Source organism: Pholis gunnellus (genome assembly GCF_910591455.1).
Source record: "Pholis gunnellus genome assembly, chromosome: 6".
Classification (NCBI taxonomy): Eukaryota; Metazoa; Chordata; class Actinopteri; order Perciformes; family Pholidae; genus Pholis; species Pholis gunnellus.
The window spans coordinates 18449214-18467968 of record NC_136532.1 but is presented as its reverse complement, the minus strand read 5'-3'; the positions used below and the strand labels follow the sequence as shown (position 1 = coordinate 18467968).

The following is an 18755-nucleotide window of genomic DNA, read 5'->3' as shown; positions in this document are numbered from 1 at the left end:
TTAGCCACAGCTCCCTGCCAAGGACTGTATTTTTGCTGAGGCTGCACAACATGGCAATTAAGAGAAATGCTGGTATTTTGGTTTTGGACCACTTTTATCCTTTTTAAAACAATTTGTCACTAGGGATGCTCTAATAAGGATTTGTGGCTCATGACCTATTCTTGTTTCATAATTATATATATTTCTTTCTCCCACATTATAACAATGCAATGTTTGGCATTAAAAAACAAGTCTCATGCGGTTAATGTATGCCATAACACATTTTGGATAATTGGTTGAAATTTATGCAATACTGCAATCTTAATTTATTGACCAATGAAAGATTGTCCCTCCTGAAATTACAGTATAGTCATTTCTTTGCCCCCCACTTTTCGGTCAGAAAAATAAATCATATTAGTATTTATCTATGATATGATTTGTCTTGATCTGGGTCCAGGCAACTGGTAGCATGACCCATGATGTTTTGTTTTGTTTTGGCAGAGCGCAGTCAGGACAGCGAGGTAGTGATGCTCTCTGACTCCAACTCCACCCAGGATGCCTTCACAGATCCCACCAGCTCACAAGACAGCAGCCACAAACCTGCTTCTGGGAAAGCCAGTTCATCCTCATCAGAAAGTACGACTCCTGTGAAGGACGCACAGTTCGCATCCGAGGACACAGGTACACTCGGACCGTACCATTACATTGTCTTCGCTGAATGGAATCAATTTATAGAACAATTTGCACAGAAGTACCATATTTAAATGTGCAGATGTGGCGTCTTGATGTTTACGTGCTCCATATTAAGCAAGCAGAACACTGATCTAACCTGCAAAAAGTGCTAAAGTCTTTCATTTAAATCCTGCTTCAGTGTCACATGGAGACCATTCTGGCATCCAGACGGAAGAAAAAGTTATCCAGGAAGTAGTAGAAGCTGTGGTGGTGACGCTCCCTGAGGCTTCAGACCCCAAGGTCTCTGTGGAACCTGTCCCGGCCACTCCTCCAAAGCCATCCCACTCTCAGCAGGCTGCTCCTCAAACCCCAGCCAGTGAGGGGAAAAGGAAGCCCGAGCCCCCCGCCGAGGTGATCGAGGTGCCCAAGGCCCTGCCCGCAGAGCTCGGAGACCAGAGACGAATGCTGGTGGAAATGTGTGTCCGTGCTCTCTTCCTCTGCCTCGGCCGCTTCCCGCAGCACTACAAGAGTCTCTACCGCCTGGCCTTCTTCTACACCAACAGCAAGTCATATCAGGTCAGTCCCCCCCCCCCCCCCCCCCCCCCCCTGTTAATTGATGGCACTAGTCCATTGTCATCGCATTTCAAAGGCCAAGTCATACATTAAACCAAAGCGATGCACCTATAATCAGTATCCTCCTACAGAAGATGGGGCTTGCTAAGAATCCCTACAATTTCCTCAAAATAGAAATGAACTTTTACTTTCATTATTTTAATGACAAGTATGGCTGTCGGGTTTTGTTTTTCCTCGGATCTTTCCTTCGGGTCTGTGAGCTCTGCAGTATTACACGAGTTGCTGAAACAGCCTGTGTTGGCTATGAGGCTCTGTGGGCAGAGGTGTGCGTGGGTGGTAGCGCAGTGCTCTCTCAGCCAGTTTGGCACAGTGAGGTTGAGCTTTCCTCTGGTGGCATCCTTCTGTCAGCGCTCCGTTTGTCCAACTCTTTTTTTCTTTTTTTTTTATAGTCTTTACTATAAGGGTGAATTGGGAAAGGCTCTTTTTAAATTTGAAGTTTTGTAATATGCTCATTTGACCTCCGAGTACTATATGTGCAGCATCATGTTTTATGTCTCCCTAATTTGCTTAAATACTGAAGAACCCTTAGTTTTTTTTATTAACCTAGTATTTAAAGATAATTTCCTCGAGGCTCAGTTAAATGTAGAATAACTTTTGACACAGAGACTTACACAGGTGTTGGTTCACTGGCAGTGACTCGATGTCACGGTCAGGTTTATCTTGTGCTGTTGACACAGGTTGCTTAGCTGCGCTCACACCCAGACACATCCAGTGTTCACAGCGTCTGAGCCCCCTTTTGTTCTCAGGACAACTGCTCCCCTCACATCCACTGGCCAGCGTTATCCTCACGCCAAAGATGGAAGCAGAGCGAGCCTGTACTTTCCTGCTATAGCCCACTGGGTTAGTGAAAGATAACATGAGCTAGCGTTAGCTTGCTATCTTTTCAAACGGGTCTCTGGTGTACACGCTGGATTGTGAGTCATCACTCTGCAATACGAGGTCTGCATTTTCCTGATTTGTAAATGAGCATATTTTTCTCCTTTTTTACAATATATTAATTACTTAGTTTATTTATCACTTCTATAAATCATTTCTGATGAAGGAGGGGTCTCGCCTTGGTTATCTAATACTGCCGTGTGTGTGTGTGTGTGTGTGTGTGTGTGTAGAAGTGTGCATTCAAATTGATGTGTTTCTTCATTTATTTATTTATTTATTTATTTCCCGCCACAGAACCTACAGTGGGCCCGAGATGTGTTGCTAGGAAGCAGTGTCCCATGGCAACAGCTGAAGCACATGCCGGCACAAGGACTCTTCTGTGAGAGAAACAAGACGAACCTGTTTAATGTAAGTCTGTTCACCACGGTTCCTCCTCTACACATCATTGTGCAAACTTTATTTAATCACATAATAGATAATATGGTCCATAGGTCCAGACCAATAAAGAGGGGATGAAAGGTGGCAGATCGCCAACAATTTGTTGTATTATTTAGAGATACCGTTGCATATCACAGAGTGCAGTGGTGAGTGATAAATCTGAGGGCGAGTGATATTTGGACTCTAAAGGTTTAGGAGGGGCAGACCACATCTTCATGATCCTTAATTGCTTCACACATTTTGAAGATGCCTGTAATCACGCGATGTATTGGCAATCCATTATAGTAACACCAAAATTAGTTAAGATGTCATAAACATTTTTTGCGGCAGAAGTAACGGAAAACATTTCACGTGACTGACTTGTGGCACAAACAAGGTTTCTTAATGTGAGTTTCAGGGAAAGTGTTGCATAAAAGATTTGACTTGGAAATGGAAATCTCTATTTGAAATCTATTAAATGAATGCATTATTTTCACACAGCACAGCACCTTTCAGGGTATTGATTCCAGAATTAAAATTGTCACCAGGGCTAAGCCAAGGTTTCTGGGTGAATGAAACACTAAAATCATTCACTTCTCGGTCTACCGGTTCTTTATTCAATGATCACCTCTGGCTGAGAATCAATGTACACGTGTAGAATCATTTCACACGTAGTTTAGGAACATTTTAAAAACAAATCCTATGCCTTTTGCAAACATACAAAGTGCCTGTCTCACATGCACAGAAGCACTGTTCACACTGTAATGTGCTGGACTATGAAATACTTCTGAATGTGTTGTCTTCTTACTCTAAAGTTAAGCGTCATCATAAAACATACTTGCACAGTAGCAGCTAATGGTGACTCCCAGAGGAAGAGGCAGTGAAGCACTAGAGTGTGTCCTCACGTTTGTGACTAATGAGCAAATGATTGGCGTACTACTGTTAGGTTTACCCTTTTCACACATTAATCACGTAATTCAGTTGGAAGCACAAAAGATCAGCCCTGAATATGAATCACGAGATACATGCGCCGCTATGAATACAGTCGCACACACAGTGGGGGGATTGTTGAATTATCTGCCTCTCAGAATTACAAGGCCTCTGCTGGGTTCCAGTGAAGGAGATTACTGACTGAATCTGTCATCTGTTCTGCATGTCACTTCATTTAACTCTCTTCACTTGAAGCAGATATTATGTCTTTTTCAGCGAGTGCAGAAATTGGCATTTTTTCTTCTATTAGTTCCTTGTCCAGAGCCTAAATGCACTCACCTTTTGTTACCGAGCAGATAACACAAGCAGAACGTCACTTCCTGTCAGCATTGTCCGTTTTCGGGGGAATATTTTGGACGCTTGCTTGCGTAGGCTCTCGAGTCAAATGAAGGCTTCTGGTAGCAGACGGTAGAAGCGATGTGGGCCAGGTCCGAGCTGGAGGAGAGCTCTGCAGCGCTCTGGCTCCCACTGGGTTCTCACAGAGCCCCTTCTGGAGGCAAACCTGCCACCCTGGCAGACCAACTGTTGGAGCTTAACTGTTCCCTCTCTCTTCACTACCACAGGACAATACAAACCTTTCTAAATGTTCATCAAACATGCCTGCTTTCATTGAGTCTATGAGTTCTGGGTAGTTGGTAAAGAAGTTGTGGAAACGCAGCCTGTTGTTTTGTGAGCCTCATGAGTGACGGCGCTTAATTGCTAGAAAATCATTCGTTCATAACACTTTTTTTTTTTTTACCAGGTAGAAGTGGATTTTGAGGCAGAACTCTTAAAGTCAGCTTTTCTAAGCTGTGTACTTTTAGGCAAGTCGATCTCAGCTGACCGCTGCGTTCAGCCGGACTCATCACTCATTGCCCTTGTTTGATAGATGTATGTGTTCGAGTTGTTTCTCCGGTGTTGTAATGACCAGCGTGAGAGCTGCCACAAATGGACAAAGGGTGTTGATCACATATCGAACATCTTGTTGTCGAGAAAAGTTGACTCTGCTGAGCCTGTTAGAGATCCCTAATGTGGGTCATGATGCCCTACTTCTCCCTCTTGCCTTGCCTTGGCTGGACTGCACTAACTGGTAACCTATATATTGCTGTTCAGAAATGATCCAGACGAGGTTGTGTTGCATAATTTATTGGTGTGGTTGTCGGGATGAGTGCTCTCTAGGAGGGCCAGTTCACTTTTAAACCAATGATAAACTCATAATTCTGTATGTAGTCGTTATTGAATGAAGTTACGGAGTCGGAGATATATAATTACTGGTGTAATATGTCATGGTATACTCTTTTGCGATACAGTGACATTTGTGTTGTGATACTGGGGCGTTCGGACTCGGTTTTTTTGCCACTTACTTGTTGGTTGACTTGTATTTTTATTGACGCCAGTTCAGAAGGCTCCGACTAAGGCGGTGCGATATGGGCGAAATATGATATGGCGATATAGGTCATTTCATATCTCTATAACAATATATATCATAATATTGTGATGTTTTTTTGGATATTCAATAAACCACATGGTTTTTCTCTAGTGTGAATTAAATGCTTGACAAAGGAAAAGTGAGTATTTTGGTATTATCACCATATTATTCCACTGAAAGACGATAAATTATCATATCGAGTTATTGCTCAGACTCACTACTTACGGCTTCATTTCAGCTGCTTGTATTAAAGCTCTTTATAATACAGTCAATAAACCTGCTTTTTGAGGAGTAGCTTGGATTTTAAGGGTACATCTTCCTCCTGAATGGCACAGATACTGTTAAGTGACATAGACCCTGGTAGACTATTGCAAAATCATCTTGTGTTGCAACAATGTCATTGTGGGTAAGTTATTATAAAGGAGTGTAGTAATGCAATTATTCCCTGTTACAGAATGTCAGGGCTGAATCTAATGATATTGGTTTTAATGGTGCCGTAATAACGGGCCCTCTGGCTGCTCAGGACTCCTGTGTGTTCACTCTGGCACGATGTTTCCTCCTCCCTCCCTCCCTCCTTCCCCTCGACCAGACATACACATACTCTTGCTTACATATTCTTCCACCCACTCACATGTTCTCTCTCTCTCTCTACGAAGCTCCAGAGAGAATAGATGTTCTTCTTGCTACATTTCTGAAAAACATAAAATCCATCCTGGTCTTGCAACTTAGCGGTGAGAACATGTTTTGAGCGGATCCTGTCTTTTCAGAAGCAGCATTCATGTTTGATTTGTCTGCTTGAATGTAACTTTGCTTGTAGGTAGGCCTCAGTGTCTTGTTATATTCAGTTAGGATAGTCTTCTGGGGAACAGTTATTGCTTCGGTTGGACGTATGACTCAAACATTTGTGTGCTCAGCTGTGCAATGTGCAGTAGGTGGAGCTTCATTTAGGAGAACCGTGTTATTCTTTTCTTAGGGGAGGAGTGTTGGCCCAATGAATACATGTTGTAGAAGTTTATGTTGTGGTTGAACTGGGTTGAATCTGGCTGCCAGTGGGTTTTCCCGTCGCCTTCTTCTGCTCTTTGTTCACTTACGCTTGACATTTTTCAGCAGTTTTTTTCCCCTCACTCGCACCACAGGAAGCAGGAAAAACAAGGTGTGTTTGCTAAGTATGTTTATGGTGGCCAGCTGAAGAGACACGACCAGAGTTTTTTTTTTTTTAAAAGAGGAAAGGAAGAAGGTGAGGGCTGAGGAAATACCGTGTGTGTGTGTACACAACATAGTGTTCAGACAGCAGTGTTCTTCAGCCGGTGTTTCTGTGGTTAATCAGGGTTTTTACTTCTACAAACCTGTCGTTTTTCACTCAAGTTTTGTTGTTTCTTTTTCACTATTGGTGTGTCATCCTCCCACTACACAGACGTGGTAGCATTGGCTTTCTGTTCTCTTGTTCTTTTCCTTTTGCTCCGTCTTCAGGTTGATCACGCTCTACCCCTCCCCCTTATTCTCTCCACTCATCTCATCTCTCTGTTGCACTCGTTCTGCTTCCTCATTACTCTCTCTCTCTCACACACTCACTCCTCTGTTTGTGTGTGTATTGTGTGGGTGTGTACTAATGGGGCGGGAGTTTCTCGACTTGCATCCGATTGGCTGGCAGAGGCCTACGAGGATTGGCTGTACGCTGTGTGTGTGTGTGTGTGTGTATAGTGCCAGAGAGAGGAAGGGAGGAGGGGAGCGAGAGAGAGAGAGAACCAGCAGGCTGGGGGTCAGGGGAGAGCGGAGATAGAGTGCGTGGGTGTTTTTGTTTTGAGATGGCAGGGTTTGAAGGCAGGAGAGGAACGAGTCGGTGGCATACTGAGCTTATAGGCCCCAACTACAGCGCTGTTTCTCCTTCTGCCAAGGCAGCTGCCATTCTCCTCCTCTTCTGCCGTGTGCAGCTGTGCTTCCCTCTTCTTCTCGCTGCCCTAGCACCCAAATGTAGCCCACCCTTTGCTCTCTCAGCGTGAGCCTCGTTGAGGGTGGAGGCGCTGCCAGGGCTGCTGGTGCTGGTGCTGCTACCGCCAGCAAGAAACTGTCCAAAAGAATACTAACACGGGCGCAGTGGAGTAGCTTTCTTTGGTGATGGTGAGTCGCTTCCTCTCTTTATTCCTCTTGACTTTTTACAAAATCGAGCACAAGTTTGTGTTGACTTTTGTGTGGGCAGAGTTCCCGTGTCGCTTTCTGAGAGTTTGTGTTTATACTTGGAGAAGTCTTCTTAATTCAGTGACGCTCTTGTTAAATGTTACAGATCAGCAAAAGAAAATGCATTGAAGGAAGTCCTCCCGAGGGTCTTAAATGTTTAGATTTCTGCATGTAAGGTATACAAATGCAGGTAACCATCCATCTGTGTTTGTTCTTGTAAATCCTACAGTCTAAAGTAGGTGGTTGATGAAATAGTGATATTGTTGTTACCAGTAAGCTGCATTAGTGACTGCAGTTAATAAGTTGTACCATGGTCATATGTTGGGCCTGTGCCTTTCCTGCCACTGACGGCATGTTTAGAGAGGAGTATGTGAAGTTGATAAGACAACAGGTTGAGGATTTCCTCCAAATCTTGTTCAGCAGACAGCCAGCATTTAGTTTTAGCCCAGGCTTCCACACAAGGAAGAAGAAGGACCATAAGTACTTAGTCCATGCGCTTCATCCTTCTTTTATTAGGATTTCGAGTGGTGTGACGTGTCTCCTATCTAATTGTTCTCCTCGTCCTCCTCAACCTAAACAGAGAAACCCTTTAGAACCATTTGTACCAAAGGCTTTTCTCCTCATGTATTCGTCCATCGCTTGTTTACGATGCATCTTAATCTCCGTCTGATTTTTGCGTTATGTATTGGTCACATCTGCCAAAGCTGCTCCAGATATCAAGCAATGGTCATATTTTCTCTCACAAAAAAAAAAAAAGATGCTTAAAATCATTGCCGTTAGTCTTACAAATCTGCTTTAGCTGTTGTGCTCCAGCGTAATCTGTATAAAGCCATGGCTCTGCTTTCCCTAAACAGATTTGCTGCGGTTGGATGGGTCTCTGATGAAGAACAACTCTGCTCCATTAGAGATGTTTTTCTAAGTGTGCCCACCCCCCACCCCCCACCCCCCTTCATCATACTTGTCCTGTTCCTGTTGGAGGCGTTTGCTAATCTGTGCATTGAAAGGTTAAAACCTTCCCAAGCCCTGCCTGAATGCATCATATGCTAATACATCTTCTCATTTTCACACAGCCGTCGGAGCCATACGCTTGTTCTTCAGAGCTTTTTGTTGACCACTAGATCTGAGTTGGCATTTCATCAGAATGAATTGGCTCCTGTATCATCAGAGTCGAAGACATTTATTTTGAAAAGTAATGCCTGCAAGCAGAAAGTCGGCCCTCATGAACTAAAAGGGAAAAATGGATCCTTGATTCAAGTCTTAAATGTAAACACAAGAGGGTTTGGTTCTCTGGGATGAGTTTCTATTTTACGCTTTTAGATGACCAATCTGACCCTTTGTCAGTGAGATCCATCTCGTGAGCGTGCTTAGTATTTACTCTGCTCACTGAAACCGGCGCCAGAAAACGACTTCACAGCTTGTGTCGCTTCGTCGTGCACGTCTGAATTTTTGTAATCAGGCGCTCGCTGTGTGCGCACTCATCTTTTCAGTCATGACTGTCACAAATAGTTTAGCTATTTACCGGTCTAAGGATTTTACAAAGAAAAAAAAATCTACTTTTCAAATTAACAGGATATTCAACCTTCCATTTTCATTATAATGCATTTAATTCTTGACATTCTTAACGGGGCTTGTATAAAGGCCTTAGATATGAGATTAGAGTTGATTTACAATTCCTCCTCAGCTTTGTGGAGGTTACTTTGTGGCGCTTTGCTGGTAACAGCCATTGTTTTCTTGCTTCTTCTCAGTACAATTTGTTTGCAGGCCCTCTGGCGTTTTGGATAATAATGCAACGAACAGTGCGTTGAGCATGAACGCCTTTTTGTGCATGCTCGTAGCTCACGCGGAGGCTCGTACCACGGTGCCACGCTCTAGCATGAAAGCTTGTTTAAATCCGTCCCTAGGAATGCTTTTGTTTACCTCTCTCCGCTGCTTTGTTCCACTCCGGTGGCTTTGGAAATGTCATCTGACAATCTGGGGCTGTCTGTGAGGGAGGCCCGTGCTCCCCAGTGCCTTCAGCAGCTGATGGAGCCGTCTCATTTGTTTTGTTCTATCCTGATATGGTCATCTTTTTGTTTTGTCTCGCACACGTTTTCTGAGGCCAGACGCTGTATTCAGCGCCATGTGCTGTATGACTGTACCCAGCCTAGGCCACCATCTGCACTCGCATCAGTCGCTGCGGAGTGCAGAACCTCGCCTCGCTTCACCTGCTGAGAGGACATGCGCTCACAGAAAAGGTGGACTTGTCCATCAAAAAAAAAAAACACCTCATCAAAGAGAACTGGGTTTGTTGGCAGCCAGTCTGCTGGTCTGTTGCTTTGCTTGGACAGAGCTGAGCACTAATGAGGCTGCCTATCATGTGTTCCCAGAGAGAACCCCCCCCCCCCCCCCCCCCATCCCTTCTTCCCCACCTCCGACATGGCCAGCCTGTCCGCAAGATCTCTCCTGCAGCCTCCCCATCCCCTCATTAGGACTTTCTTCTTTGAATGCCCGGTTTTTAACACTCATTAATTCCTCTTGTGTTTTCCTCTACTTTTCTTTCAGTTTTTCCGTGTCTCCCTGTTGATTTCTTCCTTGTCTCGTACACTTCTCAGGCTTTTGAAAACCTGTAGTAGCAGCAGAGAGCAGTCATAGAAACATAACTTCCAGAATTTCACAAATGAGCCGTTTGGCTTGTTGTCAAATGTGAAACTAGTGAAATGCACGCAGCTACTGCTCGACACTGTTTTGGCTCCATGACCAATTTGGAATATTTGTAACTGGTCCAGAAATCAAATTCCTGCTGAACTAAAAGCTGTGTGTTTGTGGAAAAGATAATATTTGTGTTTATAGTTTGTAGCACAGTCAAACTTAACTTCTTCTTTTCCTCTTTTCTCCTCCTTCAGGGCATCTGGCGTATTCCAGTGGATGAGATTGATCGCCCGGGAAGTTTTGCTTCTCATATGAACCGATCCATTGTCCTCTTGCTGGAGGTGTTGTCTCAGCTTAAGGATCACGATACTCTGGTGAAAGTCTCTTTTATGCTGCAGAGAACCCCTGACCAGGGAAAGTAAGGACCCACTTTGTGTGACACTTGTTATTTCTGTTACGTATTATGTAATTGTTCCATGACATCTCTCTTGCTTCTTTCTCTGCTACCAAGGAAGTATTTACGGGATGTTGATCGTCAGGTTTTGGCCAAAAGAGCGTTCTTCCTAACTGTAAAAGTCCTGGAGGACAATCTGAACAGTCTCAAAGGGGTGAGGGAACACAAATCACTACTCGCTTACACACTCTAAGAGCTGAGGGCCGCTCTGCGTTTTAGACGTCTGGCATGCACCCACTTCGTATTTGAAATGGTTCTGTTTTCTTTCAGGTGTCTGAGCAGCTTCACAAAGCGCCCGTGCCTTCAATGGGGGAGATGACCACGACGGACGCATCCAACAGGCCCAGTTCGGAGGACGGCAAACATGCTCCACCTAAGAAGCCTGGGATCACAGAGGGAGCCTGTGCCACTGATACAGGGCCCAAGGAAGCCTCCCAGGCACAACTCACCCCACTACCGCTAGCCGTGGATAAAGGGAGTACGGTTCAGGAACTCTACCTGGGGAAGGTAGAGACTGCTGGGAGTGAGGGACACAAAGCAGGGCCAGAGGAGCCCATGGACCTCGACTCTGGCCACTGGAGGAGGCCCTCTATTACCACAGATCCTCAGGGCAACCAAACGGAGGCTGAGACCTCCCTGAGTGTCGTGGAGCCCCAGCAGAAAGTGACCGACAGCAGCCGGACACCAGAGCTGTCTCTAGAGGAGCTGAGTATCAGTTCCAGGCAGCAGCAGCTCCAAGCCTCAGTAACCAAGGTGACTGTGGCAGCCAGCGGGACCGATCAGGGGCTACTCCGACGGCCAAACAGGAAAAGAAAGCTTCTTGACGATGTGGAGTCCGGAAAAACGTTGCTGCTTGATGCCTACAGGGTGTGGCAGCAGGGCCAGAAAGTCATGACCTACGACCTGGCCCGCATTGAAAAGATCATGTCGGAGACTTATATGCTCATGAAACAGGTAAAACCTCTCCAACATGTACAAAGATACACAGATAGCATTATTGTTTTGAGTATATGCGCTGCAATCATTTTTTGTTGTTTTGCAAAGTCATGCAAGCTTGATATTTTCCCACCTAAAATATTTTTGGCTTGGGAAACCCCTCTTCTACCTAAATTAGTAGCACAACACCCGCTGTAGGTGAGGTACTTTCCCTCTTTCAGCGCATAGAGTGCGTGTCTTTCTTTTTTTACTTGCAGTAGCAGAAATTCAACCTCTGGTTTTACTTTCACTCCTGAAACAAGTTGCTGACTCTAAAAGTAACCACAGGGTATTTTTAAGATGTAATCTTTATATCATTGTTGATTTTTCTTCTTTTTTTTTTCCATTAATCTTGTGAAATGTAAGCATTTCATTGCATTCCCAACTACATTTTGAATGTGCTGAATCAATTTTCCCGTGTCTATGTCCACCAGACATGCTTGTAATGGGAGAGGGCTGCTATATGTATATCTATGCTTATTATGTGAAATCCTAATGTTAACCTTCTCCTGCGTAGGAAGTGTCAAAGAAGCGAGAAGTTTCTTTGGAACTCTCTGGAGCAAATGTTCCTCAGTTGTTGAAAGTTAGTCCAACTTGTAGTGCTGTCTATGGCATTGATGCTGTAGTTACAGAACAGCATCATCAGCATATAGCATATTGAGCTGAAGATCAATGCTTGCCCTACAGAAGTTGCTATGCCGTTAGCTGTGTTATGCCAGAGAGCTGTATCTGGAGTGTGAGGGTAGTAGAGGAGGGACCGCTGAAAAGGTGAAAGAAGAAATCCGAGGAGATGGGTACAGGGGCTCTTTAAGAGACGGCAAAGAGAATATTTTCCTAGACACACCCATAAGAGAGAGTAGCCAGAACCAGCCACGACATGTTTCCCATCACAGAATGAGTTGTTCAATTAATATGCCTGGACATTTTCCAGAAGCATCTCCTGTTTCTGCACCTACTTGAACAAACTGCAGTGGTTTTACGGTCGGCTGCATTGCACAGCTGCATGTGGTTCTAGTTGTTTTGATCTGTAGCTTGCGTCGTTTGCGTCCATGTTTGAGTGTTATTACTTCTGCATAATGCAGTCGCATATTAAACTTTCTTTCAGCTCACTCTTAAGGTGGTACATTTCAACTAATCGCCATCAGAACACAGCACATCATGTCACATTAAGTTGATGTGCTCGGGATGTTTGTTGTTGAAAATTGGCTCCATTCTAATAGTTATTGTTATGTGATGTCATTGATAAGTCATCGCTGCAAACTGTATGCGGTTTGACAAGGAAGGTTTGCAGAGACATGGATTGAAAGCAGAGGGCTGTCCTCAGAGGCACTGAGGGTTGACTCAGTCCATTTAACAATTGGCGTAATTTGAGAACTAGAACGAGGCTGCTGTAAAAAAAAAATCCCTCCCTTTGGGGGTCCCTGAACCTCTGCATGCAGCAGGCTGCTGGAAGCAACATAACAGCTGTGTGGACAAGATTACTGCTCAGTGTGCGATGTGGGGCTGTGGCTAAGCTCACTAACTCCCACACGCCCACTTGCTGTACTGGGCCTTAATGTGAGCCTTTCTTTTACTGGTGCTATGATCAGAGACGGAAGACATCCTACTGGCTCTGAGACAAAATCTGAATACTATGTTGTTGGTTTGGCATTAGTGAGAAGACATAGTAAGTAGTTAACATGGTGTGTGTACACAGGGCCGGTCACCACAGAAATATATGGGGAATTTGCAGAATACACGCACTACTCCAAGGACAAGAATTGAGGAATATAACCACAAGCATATGTTGCTTTGACTTGTTGCTGTGGCCTAATGTCCTTGTTCTGCCTTTTCTTCCCGTCTCAGGTCGATGAGGATGTCGCTCTGGACCAAGCTGTGAAGTTCTGCCAGATACAGTTGGCCACTTCTGCCCAAAGACAGGTAAAACACAGCTCTACAATGTGCTTCATAGCTCATACTGTAGTTTACATTTATATAAAAAGCTAAAAAAAGCTATGGTCCATTAGCAGTATTTTAGTGAGCAACAGCAACCATCTATCTCTGAGTTGTCCCCATTGTTCTACACCCCAAGTAGGTTGAATGCTAATTTTACTTGTCTGCTATTTAGGTTATAATAGAAAGTGCAGCATCTGTAGTAAAATGTGCTAAACTGATAAGTAACTGCTTCAGCCTGCCAGTGCTAAATATAGCTTAACGCGTGGTGTGAATGCTCCCTGTTGTCCCTTTTAGCCTCACTCACCAAGCTACACATGTCACTGGTTTCAACTGAGCGTCGGTACGCTTGTTGCCTATTGCAATGGGGACATTAAATATGTGTCTGATTGGTTCCGTTGGCATTAAACCGACTATTAGCTCAGCTTTGTCTTCAGTGCTCGTATTCTTCATCGGCTTGTTAGTGGCTCTGCTTCCACCCTGTGGCGGTGACTCCTCCTTCCTAACATCCCTCCTCCTTCCTAACATCCCTCCTGCCTGCCCACACGATCGACAAGGGTCTCTCTGCCCACATGCTGTTGTCACGGTGATGTTCCCCGGATCTCAGGCTTACAAGAAGTAGCTGTGGGCAAAATAAATATTTTCCTAGTTCACTGATCACGTCATCTTATTTCCTGCTTGAATCTTTTTGTTGTTCGTGTGAGTTTTGTCTAAATTTCACGCCTAAACACACGACACAGACATGATGCAGACGAGGCTCAGAAGCCTCATTTCTCAAAATAATCTTTTCTTTTACTGAAACATCTGTATGAGCACTTTTAAAACCAGTCTCAAGTTGTTATGTTACCTGTTTTTAAATCTCCATAATATCTTCATGCACTTCATGTCCGCACCGCATGTTTTAATATGTACCGTATTTATTTCAAGTCAGATTATATTGAACTTGTCAGGTATACATGTTGACTTGTTGTTATGACGGTAACCTTGCATGTGGTGGTCTGTGCTCTTGTTTTCTCTTGATGAGGACAAGATGCTTCTGTGCACTAGCTTGTCTGACCCAGCTGCTGTTTGTTTTACGTGTAACTACTGTCTCATCAGCCCAAGTCGTGGTTTTGCGTTCGACTACACTTGTGGGAAATGTGAGTAGGCACCTCGGAGTTCTCAGCTCGGGGGCATGAAACATTCTTGCCTGCTTCTTACAGGTTCACACATTCCTTCAAGCCCCCACAAGTGCAGAGCGAGTCCCGCTCGCACAGTGCTGCTGAGCGAGAAGCATTGTCTGCGTCGTGCTCTGTGTGTTGTTTACTCCCTCGGTTTGATGTCATATCAGTAGGAGAAAAGGACAAAGCTACATGACCTGAGCGCCTAGTTACTGTCACTGATCTCTTTGCTCTTTTAGAGACTCGATGGAGCTACTTCATTAAAGCACTCCAGTCTCACCTGCTGTATGTCAGCAGGCTTTGAAGAATGTGAAGGTTTTATTCGTCAAAGAATAATTGCCTGCCCCCCCCCAGTTGTGCAGGCAATTTAATTAAAATGTTCGGTTGGCCGGTTATTCAATTGTGTTGGAAAGTTGACCAAACCTGAACACGACAACTACAGCTGTTCTAATCTGATTTAATGCCCAATCTCGATAATGGCACAGAACCATCTTTTCAGTTCATGTTGTGGGAGCTCGCTCTCAGCACACCTAGAGGAACCTACAGACCGGCCCGCATGCTCATGTGCTGCAATCTTCTCAGGTACAGTGTTCTTCTAATGCACACGGTGCAGCTGACGTGTTTGGTGTTTAATTTATGAGGTATGAATCATCAGAGCTGTGCCGTGGAGCCGCTGCTGCATGCTTGAAGCTGCTGCGTGCCGCTCGTGTGTTGAGCTGAAGGATCCGTGGAAGCTTTCAAAAGGCTACTCTTGTTTGTTTGTTTGTTTGATTCGCCGGTGCGCCGCTGTGTGAATCCTGTGGGGGGGAGCTCCATCACACACAGCTGTGATTCAGAGCACAATTTGACTTAAACTCCCTGCAGAGAGCCTCAGAATAATGCTATGGTGTGTTATTGCCAAATCATCCTGTGCAAAAGTAATGTATTTGTCAAAGCAGGCTTGTCGTGACAGACGTGTGTCGTGGCTTTGAAATCTTGATAAATGTACCTCTGACATAGAAGCATTCTCATTCTCTGTTGCAGAAAACAAAAACGTATTTACTTTTTACTCGTCTGCATAATTATTGCAAAACAATATCATGATTTCTTCAGCTTGGTACATTTTGACACAGTTCATACAGAAGAGCGAAGAGCTGGGATTAAAGGTTTATAAAGGCTAGTTGTCGTCCCAACTTTTCATCCTTTTTCAATTACAAACTACAGAAGGTGTATTCAATTTATTTTTTTATATATAAACTGTGCTCCTCGGTGTTGCCATGGCAGCGGCTGTGGGAGCGCGGCGGCTGTTGTCGCAGGTTGTTTGTGCAGCTCTTGTTGCTTGTAAGTGGTCCTCAAAAGAGGACACACAGGGAAGTGGATCAGAGGGATGTGGTGTAGAGCTGAGTCCAGCACACAAGTAAGCCTCTGAACCCCGGGGGGGGGCTACATCACAACTCCGTGAGGGATTTCATTACCGCTCATATGGAAAAGATGAGACTCGTATCGCTGATGTGTTGTTTGAAAAGGTGCAGTGGTAATCGACTGAGTCTCTGACTAGATTCTGTCTCCAGGGAAGCGGATGTGCAGTTCGGTTTAACGCTGCCGATGGATCCCCGAGATCAATCTCACCTTCTCACGACCAACTGCTCTCCTTCTGTCTCCAACAGTCTGCAGGCGACACCCCGACCACGCCCAAGTACACCAAGGACATCTTCTTCCCCGCCGCCCTGTCGACGCCCGTCCTGCTCGGCCACACCGCCTGCCACCCGCTGTCCACCCCGGAGGGTCAAGTCAAAGTGGTGTACGAGCCGCTGAGCAAGCTGTCCAGAGCTCACGCCTCGGGCTTCCACGATCAGCCACAGCACAGGAGAGCAGCCGGCCACCCTGCTGCGGCCATGGCCTTCCTACCACACACAGGTACGGTGGCCGCCTCTCCAGCACCACTCTGTGGTGGCTCTTTTGCTCTCGCCACAACGCAGTGTACACGCTTTTTAATACGAGGTATCGCCCTCTCTGATGCATTGAGGATTTTAGTGAGAAACTGCTCTATGTGAATTCAGTTTAAGATCCTTACGTGCTGTAGTCCATGTGACCAGCAGGGGGCGCCTGTGGACTTCCACACATCGGTTGCATAACAGCAGACTCTGGTCTGCTTTTACATTTCCCCAACAAGAGTTTTGGGGATCTGTGTCCTACAGACTGTTGCTCTCTGAGCTTCTGGAGCGGTTCGGCGTAATTGCTGATCTTCATAATGAATAGTCAGGTTTTCTGTTTGTCACATTTTTAATATCTAAAGATGCAATTCCTGCTGCCAGTGTCTTCAGCCTAATTTCCCCTGATAAAATACCAACTCAACCTGTGAGCTGGAGTCATCAATATGTATTATTTTTTCCTTTGTAGTCATTAGACTTGATTACTATTTAGAATATTTTAACACTCATTTGATTTTCGTATGAGGCCGTTAGAGGGCAGTAAAAAGCATTTGGAGACGCTAAAGTCAATCCTCTTGTTGTTGAAGCAGCTTTCATTTCTTTTCCTTCAGATAAGTGCTCAGCAAATGGAGCTGCTGCATTTGGCTCTCTTCCTGTTTTGGGCCCATTTTCCGTGATTGGCTTTTTACTGCACCCTCTGAAACTAACGCTTAATGTCTTTGATACCTGTAGACATCTTGCAGGCAACAAACTTGACACAGTTGTTGCTTTTGAGATGCATGACCCTAAGTAGTAATATATTACATGGACTTAATTCAAAATCTACTTTAACTCGAGCAGAAACGTCCAATCTAATGACAACCAGCGTTGTTTTTTACACATGTGCCCTGACATTGGTGCTGTGTTAAAATGATTGGCCACTTATTTAAAAAGCGAAGAACACAGACAGTATACGTTTAAGACATATTGCACATAAAAAAACTACGGTAAAAATAGATCCTATAATGAGTAAACATGTTATGTATTTCCTCCTCATACGGTAATTCATATGGAGGCAAACTCTACTGATGAGAAACTGACAATCGGTTACTGTAAGGCTGCTCTCTAGAACAGCGTTTTTGGGCTCTTGTTCAATATCAACATGACATTTTGAGCAAATTCTATTTTTATGTTTTTGTGATTAACAAATCCCCTTGTGTGCAAATGTTTTATAAATGAGCCGTCAGGCAGAGCGCTCTGCGACACGGCCGGGGTCGTCTGGTTTCTGTCCTTCATTAAGAAACCCACAACGCTGCTTCACAGCTAACTTCATGGCTCTCTGTTTCAGATGGCACTCCATGTTATCACCCGTTACATCTACACAGTGGTCATGTGACGAGCTAATGCATGAACCTTTTTCATCATAAATCAGTTGACTGAACGTGTGTGTAAACCAGTAGCTGCATATTAGCACTTTGTGTGGATCCATTTAGAGTTCCTCAGGTTATTAAAGTTGGATGATCTTGCAGATTTATACAGATACACACACACACAGAAATACCAAATGTTCAGAATGATTTTATTGTATTTCTACATCAGAATACTGTAGTTTTTACTCACTATGTCCTAGAAGCTGTTAATCCTTCATTATGTCTTTTGTCCCTGTGTATTTGATGACCGCTTCCATTGTCTTTGTTGACGGGGGATGGTAAATGGACTTTCATTTGTATATCGCCTGTCTAGTCTTCGGCTCACTCAAGAATAACAAATATTGTAAACCTGTGATGATGTAGCTTTAACAGCTTTTCTTTTGTTGCCGTATCTTTTGTGCCCACAGATGAGCGGGAGGAGCCCTCAGAGGGACTTGCCTACCGACAGCAGGAGTCGCACCTTTGTCAGCAGATGAAACTCGCCACTGTATCCCAAGGCCATGAGTCAGCAGCAGCCTGGTTCCAGGAGGAAACCGCCACATGTAGTAGCGCACAGCCATGCCCAGGTCAGAACCTGTGTGACGGGGGGAAAAACATCTGATATGAACTCCACCGAATGGGACTCTCAAGCTCTTCATATTCCTTAAACAATGTTTTAACATTAAGACATGTCCATGTTATTTTTCTCTCTCAGACCAGCAGCAGTATGCCAGCGATGATCAGTCTAAACTTCCAGACCCCAACCGAATCCGCTCCCGTGTCCCGCACAACATGCCAAAGCTTTTCATCCCTTCCTCCGTTACCAAGTTCCCACCAGAAATCACAGTGACGCCCCCGACACCCACACTTCTGTCCCCTAAAGGCAGCATCTCAGAGGAAACCAAACAAAGACTGAAGGTATGCAGTTTGCCTCTACGTGTGTGTGTGTGTGTGTGTGTGTGTGTGTGTGTGTGTGTGTGTGTGTGTGTGTGTGTTTCTGTGTGAGGGCTCATAACCGTTACGCGCAGCCGTTTAACCCCGTTATCGTTTGCATGATTCTGTTTATCAAAATAAAACCATAATAGCTAGAGCAGTCCTTCATTTTGCAGCAGGAAGCTACGGCTTCTGTCTTTCACGTTGTACGCTCGCCATCACATC

The 18755-nt window shown here is 44.7% G+C and overlaps 1 protein-coding gene across 1 annotated transcript in view; it reads left to right on the top strand.

Moving 5' to 3' along the window:
• Positions 1–18755, top strand: part of cabin1 (calcineurin binding protein 1) — a gene marked incomplete at its 3' end in the record, with an annotated part of 34035 nt that overhangs the window by 13529 nt on the left and 1751 nt on the right. The window contains exons 30-39 of the mRNA XM_079160755.1: positions 481–660; positions 851–1227; positions 2455–2568; positions 10033–10196; positions 10290–10386; positions 10503–11186; positions 13053–13127; positions 15946–16195; positions 18026–18184; positions 18313–18515. Coding sequence (XP_079016881.1) covers positions 481–660; positions 851–1227; positions 2455–2568; positions 10033–10196; positions 10290–10386; positions 10503–11186; positions 13053–13127; positions 15946–16195; positions 18026–18184; positions 18313–18515 — 2303 coding nt within the window. The remainder of the gene's footprint in view (positions 1–480; positions 661–850; positions 1228–2454; positions 2569–10032; positions 10197–10289; positions 10387–10502; positions 11187–13052; positions 13128–15945; positions 16196–18025; positions 18185–18312; positions 18516–18755) is intronic.